Source organism: Ranitomeya variabilis, chromosome 6 (genome assembly GCF_051348905.1).
Source record: "Ranitomeya variabilis isolate aRanVar5 chromosome 6, aRanVar5.hap1, whole genome shotgun sequence".
Classification (NCBI taxonomy): Eukaryota; Metazoa; Chordata; class Amphibia; order Anura; family Dendrobatidae; genus Ranitomeya; species Ranitomeya variabilis.
Window position 1 is genome coordinate 371,656,737 of NC_135237.1, and position 20,294 is coordinate 371,677,030.

Consider the following 20,294-nt stretch of genomic DNA (forward strand, 5'->3'; position numbering starts at 1 on the left):
GCCGCAAATACTGCAGGAGAGCTACTGGAGCCCGTATGATCCAAAATACACCCAGAAAACAGTTAAATTTGGTGGTGGAAAGATCATGGTCTGGGGTTACATTCAGTATGGGGTGTGCAAAACATTTGCAAGGTGGAAGGCAATATTAATAGCCTAAAATAACAAGAAGTATTAGCTACCTCTTATATTCCAAATCATAAAAGGGGTCAAATTCTACAGCAGGATGGTGCTCCATCTCATACATCCATCTCTACACCAAAGTTCCTCCAGGCAAAAAAGATAAAGGTGCTCAAGGACTGGCCAGCCCAGTCACCAGACATGAACATCATTGAGCATGTTTGGGGAAGGATGAAAGAGGAAGCTTGGAAGACGAAGCCAAAGAATCTAGATTAACTCTGGGAGGCATGTAAGACTGCATTCTTTGCTATTCCTGATGACTTCATTAATACATTGTATGAATCATTGTTGAATCGCATGGATGCAGTCCTTCAAGCTCATGAAAGTCACACAAAATATTAAATATGACTCTAATAGCACCGCAACTTCATTCACCAATGTTATGCAACAAATATTTGTATTTTAAGTTAATTATTTGTTGAATATCACATTACTTTCTATGGGCGACAAAACTTTTGTCTTGCCAAAATCTGACCAATCTGTGTCCATTAACTAATCAATATTTCTGAATTGATGCCAGTTTATTTTCTTAACCTAAACCACATTTCGGAGGGTTTCAGCTTTCAAAAGAATAATTTATACAACCAGTGGATGAATTTAACATCAGGTTATAAGCTTTTATTTACATAACATGGATGAGCGACATAATTTCTGTCAGGGAGTGTATTATCTAGTTTAGTTTATCCTACATCATGTGGCAAGTCTGGTTACAGGGTTGATATTGACATTTAAAATTGCTACTTCCAATAGGTAGCACTAGAGTTCAGGTCCTCTTCCTTTCTGAAGAGACAAATTGCTTGTTACTTAGTCACTATCTCCTATTCCTAATCATTCCACTTATTCTCTGGTTGCCTCCCAGACTAAGAACATCAGCCCTCAGCTGACCCAGAAATGGCGCATCCATTAGATGTGCCACTTCTTGAGCTTGGCCTCATCTCGTCCCACTTGCACTGGTGGGGTGGCAAGTGGGGTAATAGGGTTTGGAGTTAATGCCAGCTTTGTTATGTCATCTGTTATCATTCATAGAGGTTAGTAAACTAATCTCACAGGGGTTTGATAAGATTTAGGTTCAGACTCTTCAGACAACACTTATAGATCTGATTTTGCACAATGAAGAAATGTTATGTTGACACCGCAATGTCCTACTAATTTACAATTTTATATTACAGGATGATTTATGTAAACTAGAAGCTTGGGCTGATAAATGGCAAATGAGCTTTAATGGGGATAAATGTAAGGTCATGCACTTGGGTAGAAGTAATAAGATGTATAACTATGTGCCTAATTCTAAAACTCTGGGCAAAACCGTCAATGAAAAAGACCTGGGTGTATGGGTGGATGACAAACTCATATTCAGTGGCCAGTGTCAGGCAGCTGCTACAAAGGCAAATAAAATAATGGGATGTATTAAAAGAGGCATAGATGCTCATGAGGAGAACATAATTTTACCTCTATACAAGTCACTAGTTCGACCACACTTAGAATACTGTGTACAGTTCTGGTCTCCGGTGTATAAGAAAGACATAGCTGAACTGGAGCGGGTGCAGAGAAGAGCGACCAAGGTTATTAGAGGACTGGGAGGTCTGCAATACCAAGATAGGTTATTACACTTGGGGCTATTTAGTTTGGAAAAACGAAGGCTAAGGGGTGATCTTATGTTAATGTATAAATGTATGAGGGGACAGTACAAAGGCCTTTCTGATGATCTTTTTAATCAAAGACCGGTGACAGGGACAAGGGGGCATCCTCTACGTCTGGAGGAAAGAAGGTTTAAGCATAATAACAGACGCGGATTCTTTACTGTAAGAGCAGTGAGACTATGGAACTCTCTGCCGTATGATGTTGTAATGAGTGATTCATTACTTAAATTTAAGAGGGGACTGGATACCTTTCTGGAAAAGTATAATGTTACAGGGTATATACACTAGATTCCTTGATAGGGCGTTGATCCAGGGAACTAGTCTGATTGTCGTATGTGGAGTCGGGAAGGAATTTTTTCCCCCAAGGTGGAGCTTACTCTTTGCCACATGGTTTTTTTTTGCCTTCCTCTGCTTCTAACATGCCCTAACATGATCAACATGTTAGGGCATGTTAGGTTAGGCTATGGGTTGAACTAGATGGACTTAAAGTCTTCCTTCAACCTTAATAACTATGTAACTATGTAATTGTGGCCACAAAGTTGAAACAACCCAATTGCCTAAAATGTAACATACTTCAGCTTTACCCTAAAGGATGGAAACAGACCAAACTATGAACAACCTCATTACCAAAATTTCCATCAGGATGAACCACTTCATCAGGATTATACATTTAGTAGCAATCCTTTCACTGGCAATTGCCATAATCAGATTCATACTGCATGCCAGAATGCCAAAGTTTCCTCTGTTTCATACTCCAATGGTGTGTGCTCTACATCACTGCTGGGTACTACAGAAGGTGACCTCACCATTTTGAATTTGGTAGTGAGAAGATAACATTTTTTTGCACAATAAATTTTAGAACTTGGTGGTCTTGTTCCATGACCTTGTGTGGCCTGATTGACGAGCATAACAAGTTGTTGGTTGACCCTGGTAAATTTATCAGGGCAAAAAATACTCCTTGTAAATGTGGCCTCCTATGACAGTGCAAATTATGGGCTCAGGTTTTTCTTTCTAGCACGCATGGCCATGTGCCTGAATTCATACAACTTTTAGCAATAGATGTTGCTGAAATACTCAGCCCCAGGGCTGTGCATACAGTTTTGCCTATATCAATATATACATCTATAACACTCAAAGAAATTTTGACCGTAGCACCCATCTGTTCCCATAAGTAAAGATAGCTTGCCAAAATACGCAAAAAAAGAAATTAAAGTCTGCTTCTTCATTGCTTTAGCTATAAAAATGTAATAGACTATGCTATTGTAATATATGGTGTAAATCTATTGATCATAGCTGCGTAATAACAGACCAATAAATCTACTTTCCTTAATCATCAAGTCCAAACTAGCACCCCCCGATCACTTCAGGTGACCTCATCTCAAATTAGAAGCTCTAATTTCAGCTGTCGTGAAAAATGTCTTTCACACAATCTTTTCAGTTCAGCCAAACGTCTACAGCAACAGAGCTCAAATAATAAGACTTAGTCGTTTACTATAATTTGGCATCCATTATTTAAAGCCTAAAATTTCTTATATATACATCTCACTAAGTAAGCACATGGTAACCATTTGCAGGGGTGAGTTTAACTTTTTTACAGCTAGTGAAGTCAGACATAGATTTTCTCCAGAATCTTTGGGGTTAACTGTAGTACCAATATGAAAGCTCACGCTTCATGCTGAATGGTAAAAGCTGAGCACCTGGAACACCAAATATAGGTAACATCATGACTAAATTGTATACACATGTGTATATTGGAGATGAGCAGTTCAATTTGTGTTGCCATGGCTCAGCATCCATTCTGGACCTCGATGGAAGCCAGTCTTCACTTCGGTGCAGATATACTCCACTTATCTTCCTGGGCACTTCTTGAGATTAGAAGACATCATAACTAGTCACTAGGTTTCACATGACATCATGACGTGAATAATAAGTGCCAGAGATGCTCAAGATTGGCTGTCATGGAGGACTAGGTAGGATGTTGAAACAGGGCAATGTACTGAATTGCTCATCTCCAATATACAGTATATAATTTATTAGTTTTATAATTAATTTACATATTTGTTTCTAAGATTTGTTTTAATCCTCTTAATGACCAGTACATGTCCAGTGTTCATGCGATCACGAGGCCAAAATCATGATGCCAATATAACTGACCCTTTAGTGGTCACAGAGTCATAGCTGTAATCATTTCATTGACTGGAATCCTAGTCTACTATCATTTACTATTATTGTTTCTTTTCTGAAACAAAGTCCACCAGACATTTTTCTTTACTTTTCTATGTCCAAAATCATCAGTATGTTTACGTGATACCTCACACCTCAGTTGCCAAGGAATTTGACTCATCTTCAAATAAAATTCACTTCTTACTTAAGTAATTAGTGTGCCCTACAATTAAGACTAGTAGTTAATGCAAGGCACACTCTTTGGTGGAAGGTGGTACACTCACAATCTCGGATTCACTCCAAAGGTATCTACTAACAAATGGTTTTTATTTTCTGGTCCTTCCGTGCACATATAGAACCTGTTCCTAGCATTTCGTGCCTGTTTTAGATTTCTTGGTGGTAAACAGATTACATACTGTTCCATGTGTGGTGGTCGGTGGGCTATTAAATGCCACCGTTTGGCAACCTGTTGTATATTCAGAGTTTATTCTCCAAGGCCTGCCGCATATACTATTCATTCTGATCAGTAACGATCTATAAAAGCCACCCGTCCTTCCACAATTTACTACTATGTTCTAGAAGCATTTTTCCACAAATCTACACTTTGTACCCATTACCCTATGTATCAAGCATTTCCTTTAAAGTTAGGGACGTAAATCTGTTTTTGGAAAAGCCAGACAAAACAAAATCTGTGGTGACATAATCCATGTTAAAGAACTAAGATAACATTGACTATTTATTATTTTTTTTCATCATATGGTCTCTTGCAATTGTTTGCCAGAAAGAAATTAAATGTTGTACCCTATCTTAATAAACAAGGGCTGTTCACTTTCTTCTTTAACAAGCAGTATAAAACCAACTGCTGACTTTGAGCCAGTGTCTTGGAAAATTATTTAAAAACAAAATGTTGGAGAACAAATCCAAGAAAGTGGGCAGGAATAAACATCAATATGGCAGTATGTTTAAGTGTGGTTAGAAATGGGTCTAGAAGAACAGCACAGGAGAAATGTGAGATTATTTTTCAGCATTTCTCATTCTATAGAATATTGTTAGCAGATGGAAATTAGATTAAAAGCCATATGTATATATTTGTATATAGAGAAAAGCAAGGAAGACACAGATCACACACCTCCTGCACTTCGTCTTGTTAGGCCCTTATACAGGATATCCTCTTACATCACCATGACTTCCTCGTTAGTGATCACACTGATAACGCATTGTACTGTCAGAAACTTAATCATTTTAGTTCCCAGGGGCATTGAAACATATTTAAAGGGGTTGTCAAGTCTCATAAGAAAAGTGTACAGTCACTCTTTGTCTGTGATTGTAGACTGACAAATGGTGACAGTGTGCGGTGCACACGCCGTGCCCCATGCGAGTAGATATGATCTCGTGATATGAGTTGCATGCTTGCAGTCACGTGCTGATTAAACTCAACCTGCTTTTCTCAATAAAAGAGAATTGATAGAAGCTAGATGGGTCTAGTTGGCACATGACCACAAATGTGCAAATCGCGCACTAATACAGATAATATTACAGAGCCCATGACAATGTGTAGCATACACCGCACACTGTTATGATTCGTCAGTCTGCAGTCACATTAAGTGACAGCAGACTTTCTTTTATGAACCCAGAAAGTCCCTTTAACATCTATCTGCCTGGGATAAAAACAGTCAAATGGGCAAAATCCACTATTCTGATAAATATTTGCTCACTTCTTTGCCTATCTGGATTCAAACTTAAAGTACTCAATACACAAATCATATAAAGAACTTTCACTATCCCTCTTTTATAAAGTCTATAAAAGGAACACTATTTAGAAACATAAATGTCAAAAAGTCCTAACAAAATATTTTGATACAGAGGAACAGGCACACTTTGTAACACTTTGCTCTATGGATTTATTTAAATGTAGTTAGGTAGATAAAACGTTCATAAATTAAGGTAAATAAGAAACTATCATGTACTCTGAACAAATTGGGAGAAGAAAGAACAAGTTCATTGTGAATTCACTACCTTCTGCAGGAAAAGGGAGATGACAAGATTTAGACCTGGAAAGTTTATGTGAACTTGAGTGCCGCACCTTGTCTCTTACTTACAGATGTGTCCATCCTTACCTTTTCTTGAATTTGGTGGGGGACTCTGATTTCTCAGGAAACAAATTCAATACAATATCGCAATATACTACTAAACCTCTTGACATATTGTAACCAATGTCACAACCAAAGAGTGTCCACACAAATAGCATAGACATCTCATGACAGAGTCTCACAAAATCATGTTTTTCTTTTTAGACTACTAATCTCACACCACAAATCTTGGGATATGATCCATCAAAAGCAAAGGTAAGGAAGGACACATTTGTATCACTGCATTTTTAGTGACTTAAACCCTGGAAATAGACCACTTGCTCAGTGGTCCACACTTTCCATGCATTTTCCCTATGGACAGAGCGCGCCCCATTGTTTTTTTGCAATCTTGAGGTTCGCTCATTGTTCTGTTTGATTTGTCAGCAGGCTTTTGGCACAGTTTATACATTTATTCCACTGGGTACAATTAGTGACTTTGTTCTGATGGTCGCATGTTGTATGTATAGTCCCTATATATTTCTGCCTTATACTCATGTTAGTGCAGTAATGTTTCTTTTTTACATGATTTTCTTGGTGTAAACCTCTTACAACTGACTATATAAGAAAAACTTGTCTATTTTCTGATGAATAGAGTGAGGCCAAATAATTGTTACTCAATACCCAAAGTAGGCGAATGAACTAATCCATGAAAAAGACAGGCTAGAAGAGGATAACTTGAAAAAATATGCACATTAAAGGAGTTTGCTACACTAAGAGTGAACAGTTTGTAGACTAGCTACACACTGCATTGACACAGTCACTATATGAATAAGGGCCCTGGAGTAAGAATAACATAGGAGCACTTTTCAGTCCAATAGCTCATCAAAATGCACAATTCCGCTTTAATTGTAGGTGGAAATGGGCCACCTTTTCTTTTGGGTCCTGGTGCACAGGATTGCACAGGATGCACCAATGATATGTCCGCCCCTGGTACATACTGCAGAAAAGCAAATTACATTGAAATCCTCCTTACACCACCACCGGCTCATGTCCCCACCCATTTATAATATCTTCTTAATTATGACACCAGGGAGTATAGATATAACTTATAAGGGAAACAAGGGACAACCACATTGTGCAAAGTTCCTTTCTCACTGCAGAATTTTACTGTACATAATCCACTTAATGCCAGCTCTTTATAAAATCAACCTGTTTATTTTAATAAACAAATGAAATTTACAATTTGATTTTCATTTTACAATCATAATTCACAAAGTATAATTCATTCACAAAACTGGTTTTCAAAAGTTAAGGATTAAATAAAGTTTTACAACCTGTCACCATGCAGTTAAAGTTGCGATACAAGGCCAATGGCTAATAGAAATATACTTGATTTTATCTCAGATAAGTCTTATGACATTACATTAACGTGGTTCAGCTTTTATAGAAAATAGAAGGTATATACTAAGCAGCACAATCATTTAAATGCCCATAAAAGTAGCATTAACTATTAGTAATTGGTGGAATTTACTGTCTAGTCGATGCTCTTAACCAAATGCCCAAAGCCAATATTTATGATGAGACCCTAATGAGTATAAATATTGGTTCAGGCTACAAAGTGGCAGCCACATCAACGTAGATGCTTATTATGCATATTTGGTTGCCAATGCGCCCATATATATATATATATATATATATATATATATATATATATATATATATATATATATATATATATATATATATATATATATATATATACACCTATTATAGAGTTCAGCTATGTCTCCCCATTAGCAATTTTACCATATAAGACATGCAACAATATAAATCAGAATTGATTATTTGAGCAGCAAACAATGCGTTGTGATCATTTACAAAGCAAACAAGTTTATTTCACATATAAATGAAAAATATCTTACAACGTATTTTTTTAAATTTAAAAAAAGAACACAGAGAGTGATTATAAAGTAAAAAAAAAATTGTATCAAAAAGTGAATCCCATTTGTGTGTTTATGACACACCTTATATTGTATTGCCTCAATCAACAAGGAACCAGTGCGATAATTACCATTTACCAATCTGAACACTCATGAGGTAGAATGGTGTAGACCCATGTTCCAGTACGGACTCCATGATAAAAAATAAATATCAAGATTCTAGCTGCAGATTGCTGAACCTCTGCCCTGCAAAGGTTTGTCAAAAAAAAAGAGTCTTTGTTTCTTCCCCAGCCACACCCAGATCAGCAACAGCTGTTTTGCTTCTAGCTTTGCATAGGCTACTGCCAAAACAGCGGGTGAGACCTTTCTTCCTATTCCCACCCTTTCTTCCCAGCTCACCCAGTTGCACAAAAAATGCAATCCAAGACGTAACATGTTCTAAATTGGATGAAATGAAATCTAGAATCTTAGAAAAGACATTCCCCAAAAATAAAACAGATCATTGTTTGGTTGACCTTACAGACATTAGCACTGTATAAGCCTCATGCAGAATAAATCTGGTCATCTGAACTATGATCCTCTAGCAGATGTGAGATTTGAGCCCTCGATGAACTGTACCATTTAAAAAGGTTTAGCTACCTTTAGTGTGTGTTTTTGGCACCAACTAGGATGTTTGCAAATGGGAAGGTCAGGTAGTATGCTTCTCGGTTTAGCCAGGACCAAACAAGCAGTTCTTTCTAGCAAAATTGCAAGTTTCCCTCATCCACCATGAGTTAAGAAAACGCGGAGGCGAGATTTTCTTAAACACAGTTTACATCAGACATTTCTGTACTTTAACAAAACTGCAAGCACCCAGCTTCAGATATATAAGAAACACTTTCATGAGTCATTATGTTACCATTGGCTGGCAGATAGGTGAATTGCTGGTACTGGCTTCTTTTCCTCTTTCCGTTGCAGACGTAAAAATTGACTTGAACTGGGCTGGATATTCTTTGATTGCGAAATGGTGGGATGTCCACGACTAGTGAGTTCTGTAATGAAAAAATATATTTCAATCGTTAATGTTTAGTCATTCATCACACTATTTCTATTCATTAGAAGATGTTTAAGGGTATATTCGCAGTTACAATTGTCTGAATGGGGATGCTTTGGCTAGAATAACTGTTGTGTGTCAACAAAAAATATTGTTGAAGACACGTCTTTTAATAAAAACCAATTTCTGCAGCATGTATGGCAGGAAGACAGACCACCATAAGTATACGTATCAAGTCATTATTCTCCTTGAAAGCATTTTTTATCAGTCATGCCAATCATTTTTATTTCAAGATTGAAGGGAAAATCTCCGGCAACTTATGCTGCCAAAACCATGGGCAGCATGAATAACAGCATGGTGGCACGAATGCAGCCGAGTACTGTATATTACTCTTAGAAAAGTTTCAGTGTTTCAGACAAAACATGCTTTGAAGATCCGGCCAGATGGCTCTTCCCTGTAGATGACTGTTAGGTCACTCCCTTACATGTACATAGAGATCTGTCAATCACCTTTAACAGTGCTGAGAATAGCCAGCCAGCAGAAGAGCCGGATTGGTCTGATCTCCGAATCTTTAAAGTATATTTTCTCTGAAATGCCAGAGGGTTTAAAAGACTAATAAACCTGGATGCAATCGTGCAGCTAGGCTACGATTCATGCTGCCCATGTTTGAGCAGCATGAATCACTTGACAGACTCACTTTAATATTAAAAATTAACTATAAGATTGAGATGTGCAATAACGTTTAGTTCAGCAAGTGCTGTCTACAAATTGTGAGCATGATTTGCTCCGTGTACAACATGGTGGACAGGTGCAAGAGCTGCCTTCTATTTACCTGCACTAGTCTAGTCTGTAAATCAAACCAGATTGGAGGTCTGTCTGGAAAACTGACCATGTGCACTAGCACTTAGGCTAATATTGGACCAGGCACACAGAAAATACGTTCATGTGAACGCACCCAAATTTTAACAATGACGCGAGCTTGTAATTTTAAAAATGATTTTACTTACAGGCTTGAACACTTCCTTGTCAGTTTTGGCTTCCATTTCCCATACATGATGACCATCTAAAAAAAACAACAAGAAGACATTTATTATTAGGCAATTACATTCTAAATATTATGTACAAAGGTCCATGTTTATTACACCAGTTTTTGGCATAAACAGAGCCTAAAAAGTTACAGAAAGTCTCGAATTGCAAAAGAGCTCAAATTTCACATTATTTTTACTTTTTGCTTGGTGCTTGCCAAAAGCTGCAAAAATGAGTGTGGTGGGTAACAACTTTCATGCAGATTTATTAAGCCAGAAAATGGTACAAATGTTGGCACAAATCTACACTTGCTTATAGTAGGCACACATTTCTTTTGCTGACTGTAAAACAGTCCAAAATGTGGCAAATTTAAAAAGGGGTATGAAACTTGTAAGACATTTTGCACAATTTACTCCAATCTTTTACTTTAGACTTGTAAGAAAAGCCAGTACAGTATTAATAAATATTCCCCCCAAATGTTGACTTTTATATGTACTGTATATCGAGTACACAATGCTTTGGTCACTATTGGTCACAAATAATTCCAGATTGTATAGGTTTTATATAATATATTGCATTCTGAACGTAATCTATGAGTTGGTTAAGTGTCCCAAAAAAACTAATATTCTAAAAAACTTGGCTGTGAAATGAATTGAACAAAGAAGTAAAGCTTTCTCTGCCCATTGAATGTCCTCGCTCACAATTTTAGAAAGCATTGATGCAATGCACTTTTGAAAATGTATTTATGCAAAATAATATAACTTATTGTCATGTCGGACGCTGTTCACACTAGGGCGTCCGACAGACAGCGGTAATTCCACTTACGTCCACTACACGCTCAGTGGCGTCGGCTAGACTTTATCCAGCTTGCTCGGGGTTAATCTAGCTGGTAATTTGGTTGGAGGCTGGGTCACGCCCACGGCCTTTAAATAGTGGTGCTGGACTTTGGGCGTCGCCAATTATAGCTTGTGCTTTGTGCCTAGTGATTCCGGTCTGGAGTGGTGGTCTTGTTGAAGGAATATCGTAGCTGGTGGTGTATTATCCTTTGTCATATTCCTCCTTCCTATATTTGTATTTGTTTTGCCCTGTGCACGTTATAGTGTATTCCTGTGTGTCCGCGGCGTGGTGCGTTTTTCTGTTTTCCCTGTCTGTGCTTTCTGTGGGGATTGGTGTGCGGTCTCGTCACTGGGTGGCGGGTGGTGGTTTCAGCTTAGGGCTGAAACAGGAGACAGGGTCAGGCCTGGCGGCCCAGACATGCACACCTTTAGTGTAATTTCTGGGAAAGGGACAGACAGGGTTTCCCTAGCCTGAGAGATATCGCAGGTTCCCGGGTTACCAGCTTTAGTCTACCCAGTACTCCCGTAACATTTTTTTTCTGCTCTTGGACTCATCTATGATGATCCTGACAGATTGGCTCTAGCAGAATCTAAAATACGCGCTCTCCGCCAGGGGGAGCGATTGGCGGAGGATTACTGTTCTGAATTTCGCCGCTGGGCGGTGGACACACAATGGAATGACCCGGCACTGCGGATTCAGTTTGTACATGGGGTTTCGCAAAGGGTTCAACAAGCCCTTCTGACGTATGAGACTCCTGCTTCTCTAGAGTCTGCCATGAGTCTTGTTGTCCGCATTGATCGCCGTTTGCGTCAGGGGGCGCTAGAGACGCCGCCTATGGGGGAGGTCGTAAGTGCACATGAGGTTGCTGCAGGTGAGCCCACGGAGCCTATGCAAATCGCAGGGGTGTCACATCAGCAAGCCCCCTCGCTCAGGAAGCAGGGAGCCTGTTTTTGCTGTGGTAAAAAGGGGCATTATGTAAATGCTTGTCCTCTGTTTTCTAAGAAAAGCGCAATGGCGGAAAACTACTAAGCTCAGAGGGTGTGGAGGAGGCCAATCTGAGCTTATGCATATCCTCCATGGTGGTCTCTCAATGTATGCTCCCTGCCAGAGTTATGGTCGCTGGCAGAGAGCTGCCAATCACTGTTTTTGTGGATAGTGGTTCGGCCACTAATCTCATTGATGAGGAATTTGCGTGCACGGCCGGGTTCACGGTCGAAAAATTGCCTCATCCTATCCGGGTGGTCACCATCAATGCTAACCCTCTCCCACAGGGGGAGATTACTGAGTTTGTGGCTGAGGTGAAACTCCACATTGGGGTCCTACATTCTGAGCAGGTTACATGTAGGGTGCTCAGTAATCTTCCTGCACAAATGGTTCTGGGTTTTCCATGGTTATCTATGCACAACCCGGTTATTGACTGGAAAACTCAGGACATAATTCAGTGGAGCGGATTTTGCCAGGAGAATTGCCTGGCCACATGTGTGTCCGCTGTGACTCCAAGCATTCCTGAGTCACTGATGGATTTTGCGGATGTGTTCTCAGAGAAGGGTTGCTCAGAATTGCCACCACACATCGCCCCTATGACTGTACTATTAGGTTTAAACCTGGGGCCAAATTGCCGAAAGCTAGGATGTTCAACATCTCTGGTCCTGAGAGGCAAGCGTTAAAAGACTACATTGCTGAGAGTCTGAGCAAAGGGCACATCAGGCCTTCGTCCTCGCCGGTGGCAGCGGGGTTCTTCTTCATTAAAAAGAAAGATGGCGGACTACGCCCGTGTCTGGATTTCAGGGAGTTAAACCAGATTACGGTTCATGATCCATACCCTATGCCACTGATACCTGATCTGTTCAACCAGGTGGCTGGTGCTAAGTGGTTTTCCAAGCTTGACCTCAGGGGGCGTACAACCTCATAAGAGTCCGTCAAGGTGATGAGTGGAAGACGGCTTTTAATATTCCTGAGGGTCATTTTGAAAATTTGGTGATGCCATTTGGGTTGACAAACGCGCCTGCAGTTTTTCAACATTTCATAAATGATGTATTCTCGCATGTTCTGGGGAAATTCGTTATTGTGTACCTAGATGACATTCTCATTTATTCATGCGACCGTGATACTCATTTAGAGCATGTGAGGCAGGTGTTACAGCTACTCAGGGAAAATAAGCTCTATGCTAAACTTGAGAAATGTGTATTTTCGGTTCAGGAGTTGCCTTTCTTGGGTTATATTGTGTCTGCTTCAGGGTTTAAAATGGACGCCGCGAAGGTGCAAGCGGTGCTGCATTGGGAACAGCCTGATAACCTAAAAGCACTCCAGCGGTTCCTTGGGTTTTCCAACTATTATAGAAAGTTTATCAAGGATTTTTCTACCATTGCTAAACCGCTTACTGACATGACGAAAAAAGGTACCAATTTCTCCGCCTGGCCTCAGGCTGCTGTGCGCGCATTTGAATTTCTGAAGAACAGTTTTGCTTCTGCCCCCATTCTGGTGCAACCGGGCGTATCAAAACCATTTACCATGGAAGTTGATGCATCTGAGGTTGGATTGGGGGCGGTGCTGTCACAAGGCTCATCCTTGGGCGAGTTGGGTCCATGCGCCTACTTTTCTAAGAAGCTGTCGCCCGCCGAACGTAATTACGATATCGGCAACAGGGAGTTGTTGGCTATCAAGTTGGCTTTTGAGGAATGGCGACACTTCTTGGAGGGGTCGGTCCATCAGGTTACAGTGATCACTGACCATAAAAATCTGCTGTATTTGGAGTCAGCCAAGCGTCTGTCCCCCAGGCAGGCTCGCTGGGCAGTTTTTCACGCGGTTCAAATTTTTTGTTACGTACTGACCTGGGTCAAAGAACACTAAGGCGGATGCTTTGTCCAGGTGTTTTCCGGGGGGAGAACCTCGGGAAGATCCGGTACCCATCCTCCAAAAGGGTGTAGTGGTCTCGGCTCTCACGACCGAAGTTGAGGCTGAGATTGCCGAGGCTCAGGAGGAGGTACCACCAGAGCTTCCCATTAATAAATCGTTTGTACCGCTCCATCTTCGCCTAAAGGTGTTGGGTGAGCATCATGATGGTGTCCTGGCTGGCCATCCAGGGGTTAGGGGTACCTTGGAGTTGGTGTTGCGTCGGTTTTGGTGGCCCAAAATCCGACAGGATGTGGTCTCGAAAGTATCAGCATTTACCACGTGCGCTAGGGCTAAGACGTCCCGCTCTCATCCTGGTGGCACACTACATCCTCTCGGGGTACCCAGTAGGCCTTGGACGGAGATTTCCATGGATTTTATCACAGATTTGCCCTCCTCTGCTGGGAACATGGTCATTCTGGTGGTTGTTGATCGGTTCTCAAAGATGTCGCACTTTGTGTCTTTGCCTTCGTTGCCCAACGCTAAGATACTGGCTCAGGTATTTGTGCAGGAGGTGGTCAGACTTCACGGGGTCCCTTCTGACATCATGTCTGATAGGGGTACTCAGTTTGTGGCAAAATGTTGGAAAGCTTTTTGCTCACGGCTGAGGATCAAGTTGTCGCATTCTTCTGCGTTTCATCCTCAGTCAAATGGTCAGACCGAGCGTATGAACCAGAATTTGGAGCAGTACTTACGCTGTTTTGTTTCTGACAATCAGGAGGAGTGGTTGACGTTCCTTCCTTTGGCTGAGTTTGCTATAAATAATCACCATCAGGAATCGTCTGGGGAGTCTCCGTTCTTTTGTGTTTACGGGCTCCATCCTCAGTTTGTACTCTGCGTCAGGGGGGTTCTACTGGCGTCCCGGAGGAGGACCAGTTAGGACCACAACTGGCATCCGTGTGGAGGAGAGTGAAACAGCGCTTGCTAAGCGTAGGTGCAAGATACAAACGAGTGGCTCACAGTAAATGTGTGACAGGTCCGGACCTGAGTGTGGGTGACTGGGTGTGGTTGTCCACAAAAAACATAAAACTCAAGATTCCATCCTTGAAATTGGGTCCAAGGTTTATTGGTCCATTTAGGGTTGCCACCATCATTAACCCGGTAGCCTACCGTTTGGCGCTCCCTACGGTATATAAAACACACGTGTTCCACAGATCTTTATTAAAAAAGGTGGTGGGTTCTGTGGACACGGCGCCTATGCCACCTCCAATCTTGGTGGATGGCAATTTGGAGTTTGAAGTCTCCAAGGTGGTTGACTCTTGAGTAGTGCGCCGCACATTACAGTACCTGGTACATTGGCGTGGTTATGGGCCGGAAGAGAGGTCCTGGGTACCAGCCTCGGACATACATGCGGACCGGCTGGTCAGTATGTTTCACCGCCGCCATCCGGACAAGCCGGGTCCTATAAGTCGTGAGGGCCCTGGGTTCCCTCGTAGAAGGCGGGGTACTGTCATGTCGGACGCTGTTCACACTAGGGTGTCCGACTGACAGTGGTAATTCCACTTACGTCCACTACACGCTCAGTGGCGTCAGCTAGACAGCATTACAGAATGCTGTAGATAAGCCCCTGATGCCGGTGAGCTTACCTCACCAGCGATTTTGGGGGTGACAGGTTCCCTTTAACATGACCCTTCAGATTAGCATTATTATTGTCCTTGTCGTGTACTGTAATTGCACCTGAACTAGGGCTGCAGAAAGGTCAGAAATATCAGCTAATTTACACTCGCAAAAATATGATGCTGCATTTTTGTACCATTCTGTTTGCAGACGTTAAAGATGTTGACACACTGCATACCTTGTTGGTGAACCTTTTTTTTCCCCAGGATTTGGAAATGTCCTTTGGCACAAACTAAAGTATGAAATCATCTAAGAAAAGGGAATGCTGTTATGTCATCCTTTCCATTATCATGCGCAGAAGGTTTGAGTGGAATGTATTTCCTCTTCAGACGTTTATTGGAGCATTTCCCTACTATTCAACATAGGGAACCTGTCAACTCCAAAAATGCTATTCACCTGCAGATATAAGGGTAACATGCAGATAAAATAGCCTTTATATCAGGCTGGCTTACTGTAGCAGCAGCTACAAGGAGAAAATGAAGTGATGTTCTCTCTACAGCCGCTGACTTCCAAACATTGGGGCGGATACAGTCACTGCCTACTATTCAGTGAAGCGCGCCAATCCCGGCTGACAGCCAGCTCTGTACTCATGTGAATCTGGTGTGACCGTGCATTGAAGGGTCTATTCATTTCAAACGCCTATATCTAATGCTACATTTTCTCTGAAAGGGAAAAGTGTGGCTAGCTGTTCTTTTCCTGTAATAATAGTGGATTACTGGAAGACAGAGATGCAGGGCCCATGGAGATCAGCTGATTACCACTGTGGCTTCCTTTTAATGTGGGAATGATTTTGTTACACAGCCCATATCATTTTGTCCATGGAGAAGCTGAATTATAATAAAAACACTTCACGTCTGCTAAAAGTGCCTACAATATATTGGTACGTTACTTTGGGCACTCTGACTTTTACAAAAATGTGTACAAACTATTTATTAAGGTGCCAACATGTAAACAATGGCAATTTGATAATTAAAGTAAAAGTCCATGGATTTTTTAATGTTAACATGTAACTAGTCCCTCAATATATAATTTATCCAGCGCTATTATAATGTAACTAATATATTATTTAAGTAGTATTATGATATTTAGTTGTTTGGTTTAGATCTTAAATTCATGGATATTTTTTTTTATTATCTTGTAATGACCACCTTGGAATCGTATCCCTTACTGATGTCACAGGGGTCACCATTTCAGTAAACCAAAGTTTCTGTATGATGATACTACATGGATTATAGAAGTCAACTTGGGAAGCAAAAAACTCTTATCATAGGAACTGATGATGATTAGACAGCTCCTTTCACACAGTTATAATGGAGAAGATGACTGTTAAATCTCTTGACTGCATACTTAGTCTCTAATCATAATAGTAATATTGCGCTTCCAGGAGGCATAAATAGTACTGGCTAGAAAGCAAATGGATATTTGAAGTTCAAGATGGTTCTAAATATGAATATATAGGAGGTTGAGCTGCATGGAACTGAGTTCATTAACGAAGTCCAGAGTGTGACAGGCAGGTGAAGGGCACTTGGATGGGAAAAAATATCCCTCAAGTGCTTATATAATGGGTTGGCCCAATGTTGCCTATTCAGGAGTGCACCACTCCCCAGGCTTCTGAATTCCTGGCTGTTGGGGGATGGTTGTTCCTGCTTGATTGACAGTTCAAACCAGCAGCATTCTTGCACTGCTGGCCAGACCTGTGCGCTACCTAAACTGCTATTATAAGGCAGTTTTGTTTCTGCAGCATCAGACATGCAGTGACACTGAAGTTGGACAGTATTTGGAGCTAAAATACATTCCAGTGATCTCAGCCCACTTCAATGCAATGCTTACAAGCTCAGGTGAAAAGAGTTAGTAAGAACTGCACATGTTTTGTCATTAGTGCAAGACAGTAGCAGTGACCAGTACTAGACAATGAGCTGTAAACAATCAAAAATACAATAATTATCCGAGGAACAGAGGGGAATTTTAATAAATAGTATCTTACAAAAATGCTTGTCTTTACAAACATTTCCAACAATTCACATCAATGAAGATGGGAATAACTCTTTAAGATCCTTGGTGCTAAAAATAACTGATTCTGACTGTAAACGACTGTCTTGGATTCTAAAAAAGGGCTGATCAAAAACATGTAGTGCCCATAAATGTAAAAAATAACAAACAGTAAATTAAACATTTTTTTTTATAACTATTAACGACTGATTCCTTGTCTGCAATCCTTGTCTTATGAATGATACCTGTTGCAACACTAGTCTGCCATACTGGAGATCAGATGTCAGAGCACTGCGAAGCTACTGCTTTTGAATATGTATGTCAGCATACAGGCTAAGCAATGCAAATATTAGTTATTTTGAACTTGACCGCACAGCCTTTGCATACATAAAAAAAAGCGTATCTCGAGAGCTCTTAGTGAAAGCCCTTTTTGTTCTGCATTCAGTCCCACGCCCCATACATACAGACATTTCAAATACAGAGTAACCTGATTTATTACAAATGTCTGAAATAATCATATTTTGTGTACAGAAGTCTCTTTGTGCAAGAAATCTGTTTCAAACAGGACTCGGGTATTTGTGTTAGCTTAGAAACATTAGGGTCGTTTGCATTCTCAGGCAAATCGATTTGCAGTTCTCAGGCTAGAGAGGCTTGCCTTCTTGTGATGAAGTGAGGACTTTTCATTTCTCTTATTTTACACTCCTACGTTGCTGAAATCTCAAAGCTATTAAAAAAAATTGAATAGATTTTGCAGTGGTTGGGGGAAAAAAAAGTGTATGTGGTGCCAGTATCCAAATCTTCCTAGCAGTAGTTTATATTAGGTCTGCCAGAACTGAACAGAACAAAACTTTAAGGGCTTCTGGGGATCACTGCTCAAATTTAAATACCAGATGTTTTTTTTCTAAGGATTGGCAAAATGGGTTTTATTTCTTTTGTCTAGGATCCATGAAACTTACTACTGAAATGAGATCTAAACAGAGCTTGCCCTTTTTTTGCAGGAGACTGCAGCTTATCCATTGCAATGTTATATTGAGGGTGATTAAGCAGCAGCCCATACAACGCAAACTGAGCCTTTCATTTAGCCCTACCTCCTTATAAATTGTATTATAGTTGATCAGCTATAATTACACAAAATCAAATCCAATTGATAGACGTAATAAAGCTGGTACATGATGTATGCTATATATGTTATGCCAAACATCCTTTATAAGCTCATCTGCTTTTATTCTACAAAAACAGATATACACTTTTCTCCGTGGATATGCCTAGTATTACCAGTTCACGACAGCTATGTCCTTTTCAAGAGTCTACGCCTGGTATTATAGCTCAACCACTAATGAAATTACCGAGCTGTGTCTAGAAAACCATGAAGTAGATGTGTTACTAGCTTGAAAGCCATATGCCCTTCAGTATCCGATCAGCCGGACTGCCAATCTAATGGCCAGGCCTAATAATAGACCATCAATTTTGATGCCCTGGATAACCCCTTCAGGGAATAATTTGCGGGTGGCTCAACATTTTCATAACATTTTTATCTTTTTCTATTGCTTGGGTTTTCTGTCATAGTCCCATGAATATACTGATATGGCAGGGTGGTTTCATGAATATTGCCCCCTGTGTGCAATCTTTAAGAGTGCTCAGACTTGGACTGGCCCACCCGGAACAGGTGAATTCCCTGGTGGGCCCCTATATTTAATCAGTAGCTGGCACAATACACTTGAAATATTTTGAACAGACGAGACCAGCAGGTCATCATTCATTTAACAAACTTCTCAGACTCTTATTATATTGAAGAAAGGTAAATTTGTGGATGAGGGTAATGTAATATTGCATATAAATGAATAGTGGGCCCCTAGAGTCAATGTTACAGGTGGGCCCTTGGCACCCCAGTCCGACAATGCCTGCGACTATACCTATTTTTGTTACAAAACTTTAGCTATTTTCAAGAGTTGGGAAAATTGATTAGCAGTACTCATGTTGATCGGCCTGGTCAGTAATCTGTGATCCCAGGACGGGAAGTCTGTGAACCTCCTTGCCTTCTGGCTTTCCAGATTCTCACCTTCAGGGGTGACATAATCATTGCAGAGTGACGCACACATGAAGTTGCGCCAGCTTGGCTAATCAAATGAAAAGCCAGGATTGCCAGGAAATAATGCGATTCACACGCCTTTCCTTTAGCAGTCACAGATTGCTAACCTGGCCGATGGACCAGAGTCCTGAGAATCCCCATCTCTACTATCTACCCTCCATAGCTAGGGTACCATTTCATGCCATGCTAAATCAACATGACTATTATGAAAAACAAATAGTCTAAAACTGAATTTGAAATTAGTTAAAATTCTATTGTTTCACGAGTTCAGGATTGGATTCATCTCCATTACTCTTAATATGTTTGGATTTTATGCAAATCATTTTTCTTGGCTTAGTTCCAACACACTACTACATTTTTTAATGCTTATAGAAAGGGCTACTTGGTATAAAAATGAATTTTTATTTCATAATCGAGTTATACAAAAATAAAACCTGAAGACTGTTTAGTGTTTTGTCAGTATTCTCGAAGCCAACAAGAAATAGTTTTCATTTCTGTAAGGAATTCTTCTGAGAATATCCAGACCCTTACAGTTATAAAAAGAGTAGTCTACTCATTAAGAAGCAGTGACATTTTATTTAAGAAAAACATAAGGAGCAGGAGCTGCTATGATACAGACGTAAATGAAGAAAAAAAAAACGTAGACAATTCCTCATATTACGTCTAGAAAACCAACAGGGAAATCTCAACGCCTATGAACTGGGAGCCAGTCCAGGAGGGAAACCTTAGACTACGACGTCAGCCCCTTACTGTAAACATGTTTTGCAGAATCGCACACAAATGCTGAAAAAAGGGTACTAGAGCAATTTGAGGGGGCCCGTT

At 40.5% G+C, this 20,294-nt stretch overlaps 1 protein-coding gene across 8 annotated transcripts in view; it reads right to left on the minus strand.

The window, feature by feature from the left end:
* The window catches only part of NFATC1 (nuclear factor of activated T cells 1), a 243,498-nt gene that overhangs the window by 100,975 nt on the left and 122,229 nt on the right, over window positions 1-20,294 (minus strand). For all 8 annotated transcript variants that reach the window (XM_077270055.1, XM_077270056.1, XM_077270057.1 and 5 more), the window contains exons 7-8: window positions 10,030-10,085; window positions 8,888-9,020 (exon numbers count right to left, since the gene is read on the minus strand). In XM_077270055.1, the coding sequence (XP_077126170.1) occupies window positions 8,888-9,020; window positions 10,030-10,085 (189 nt within the window). The remainder of the gene's footprint in view (window positions 1-8,887; window positions 9,021-10,029; window positions 10,086-20,294) is intronic.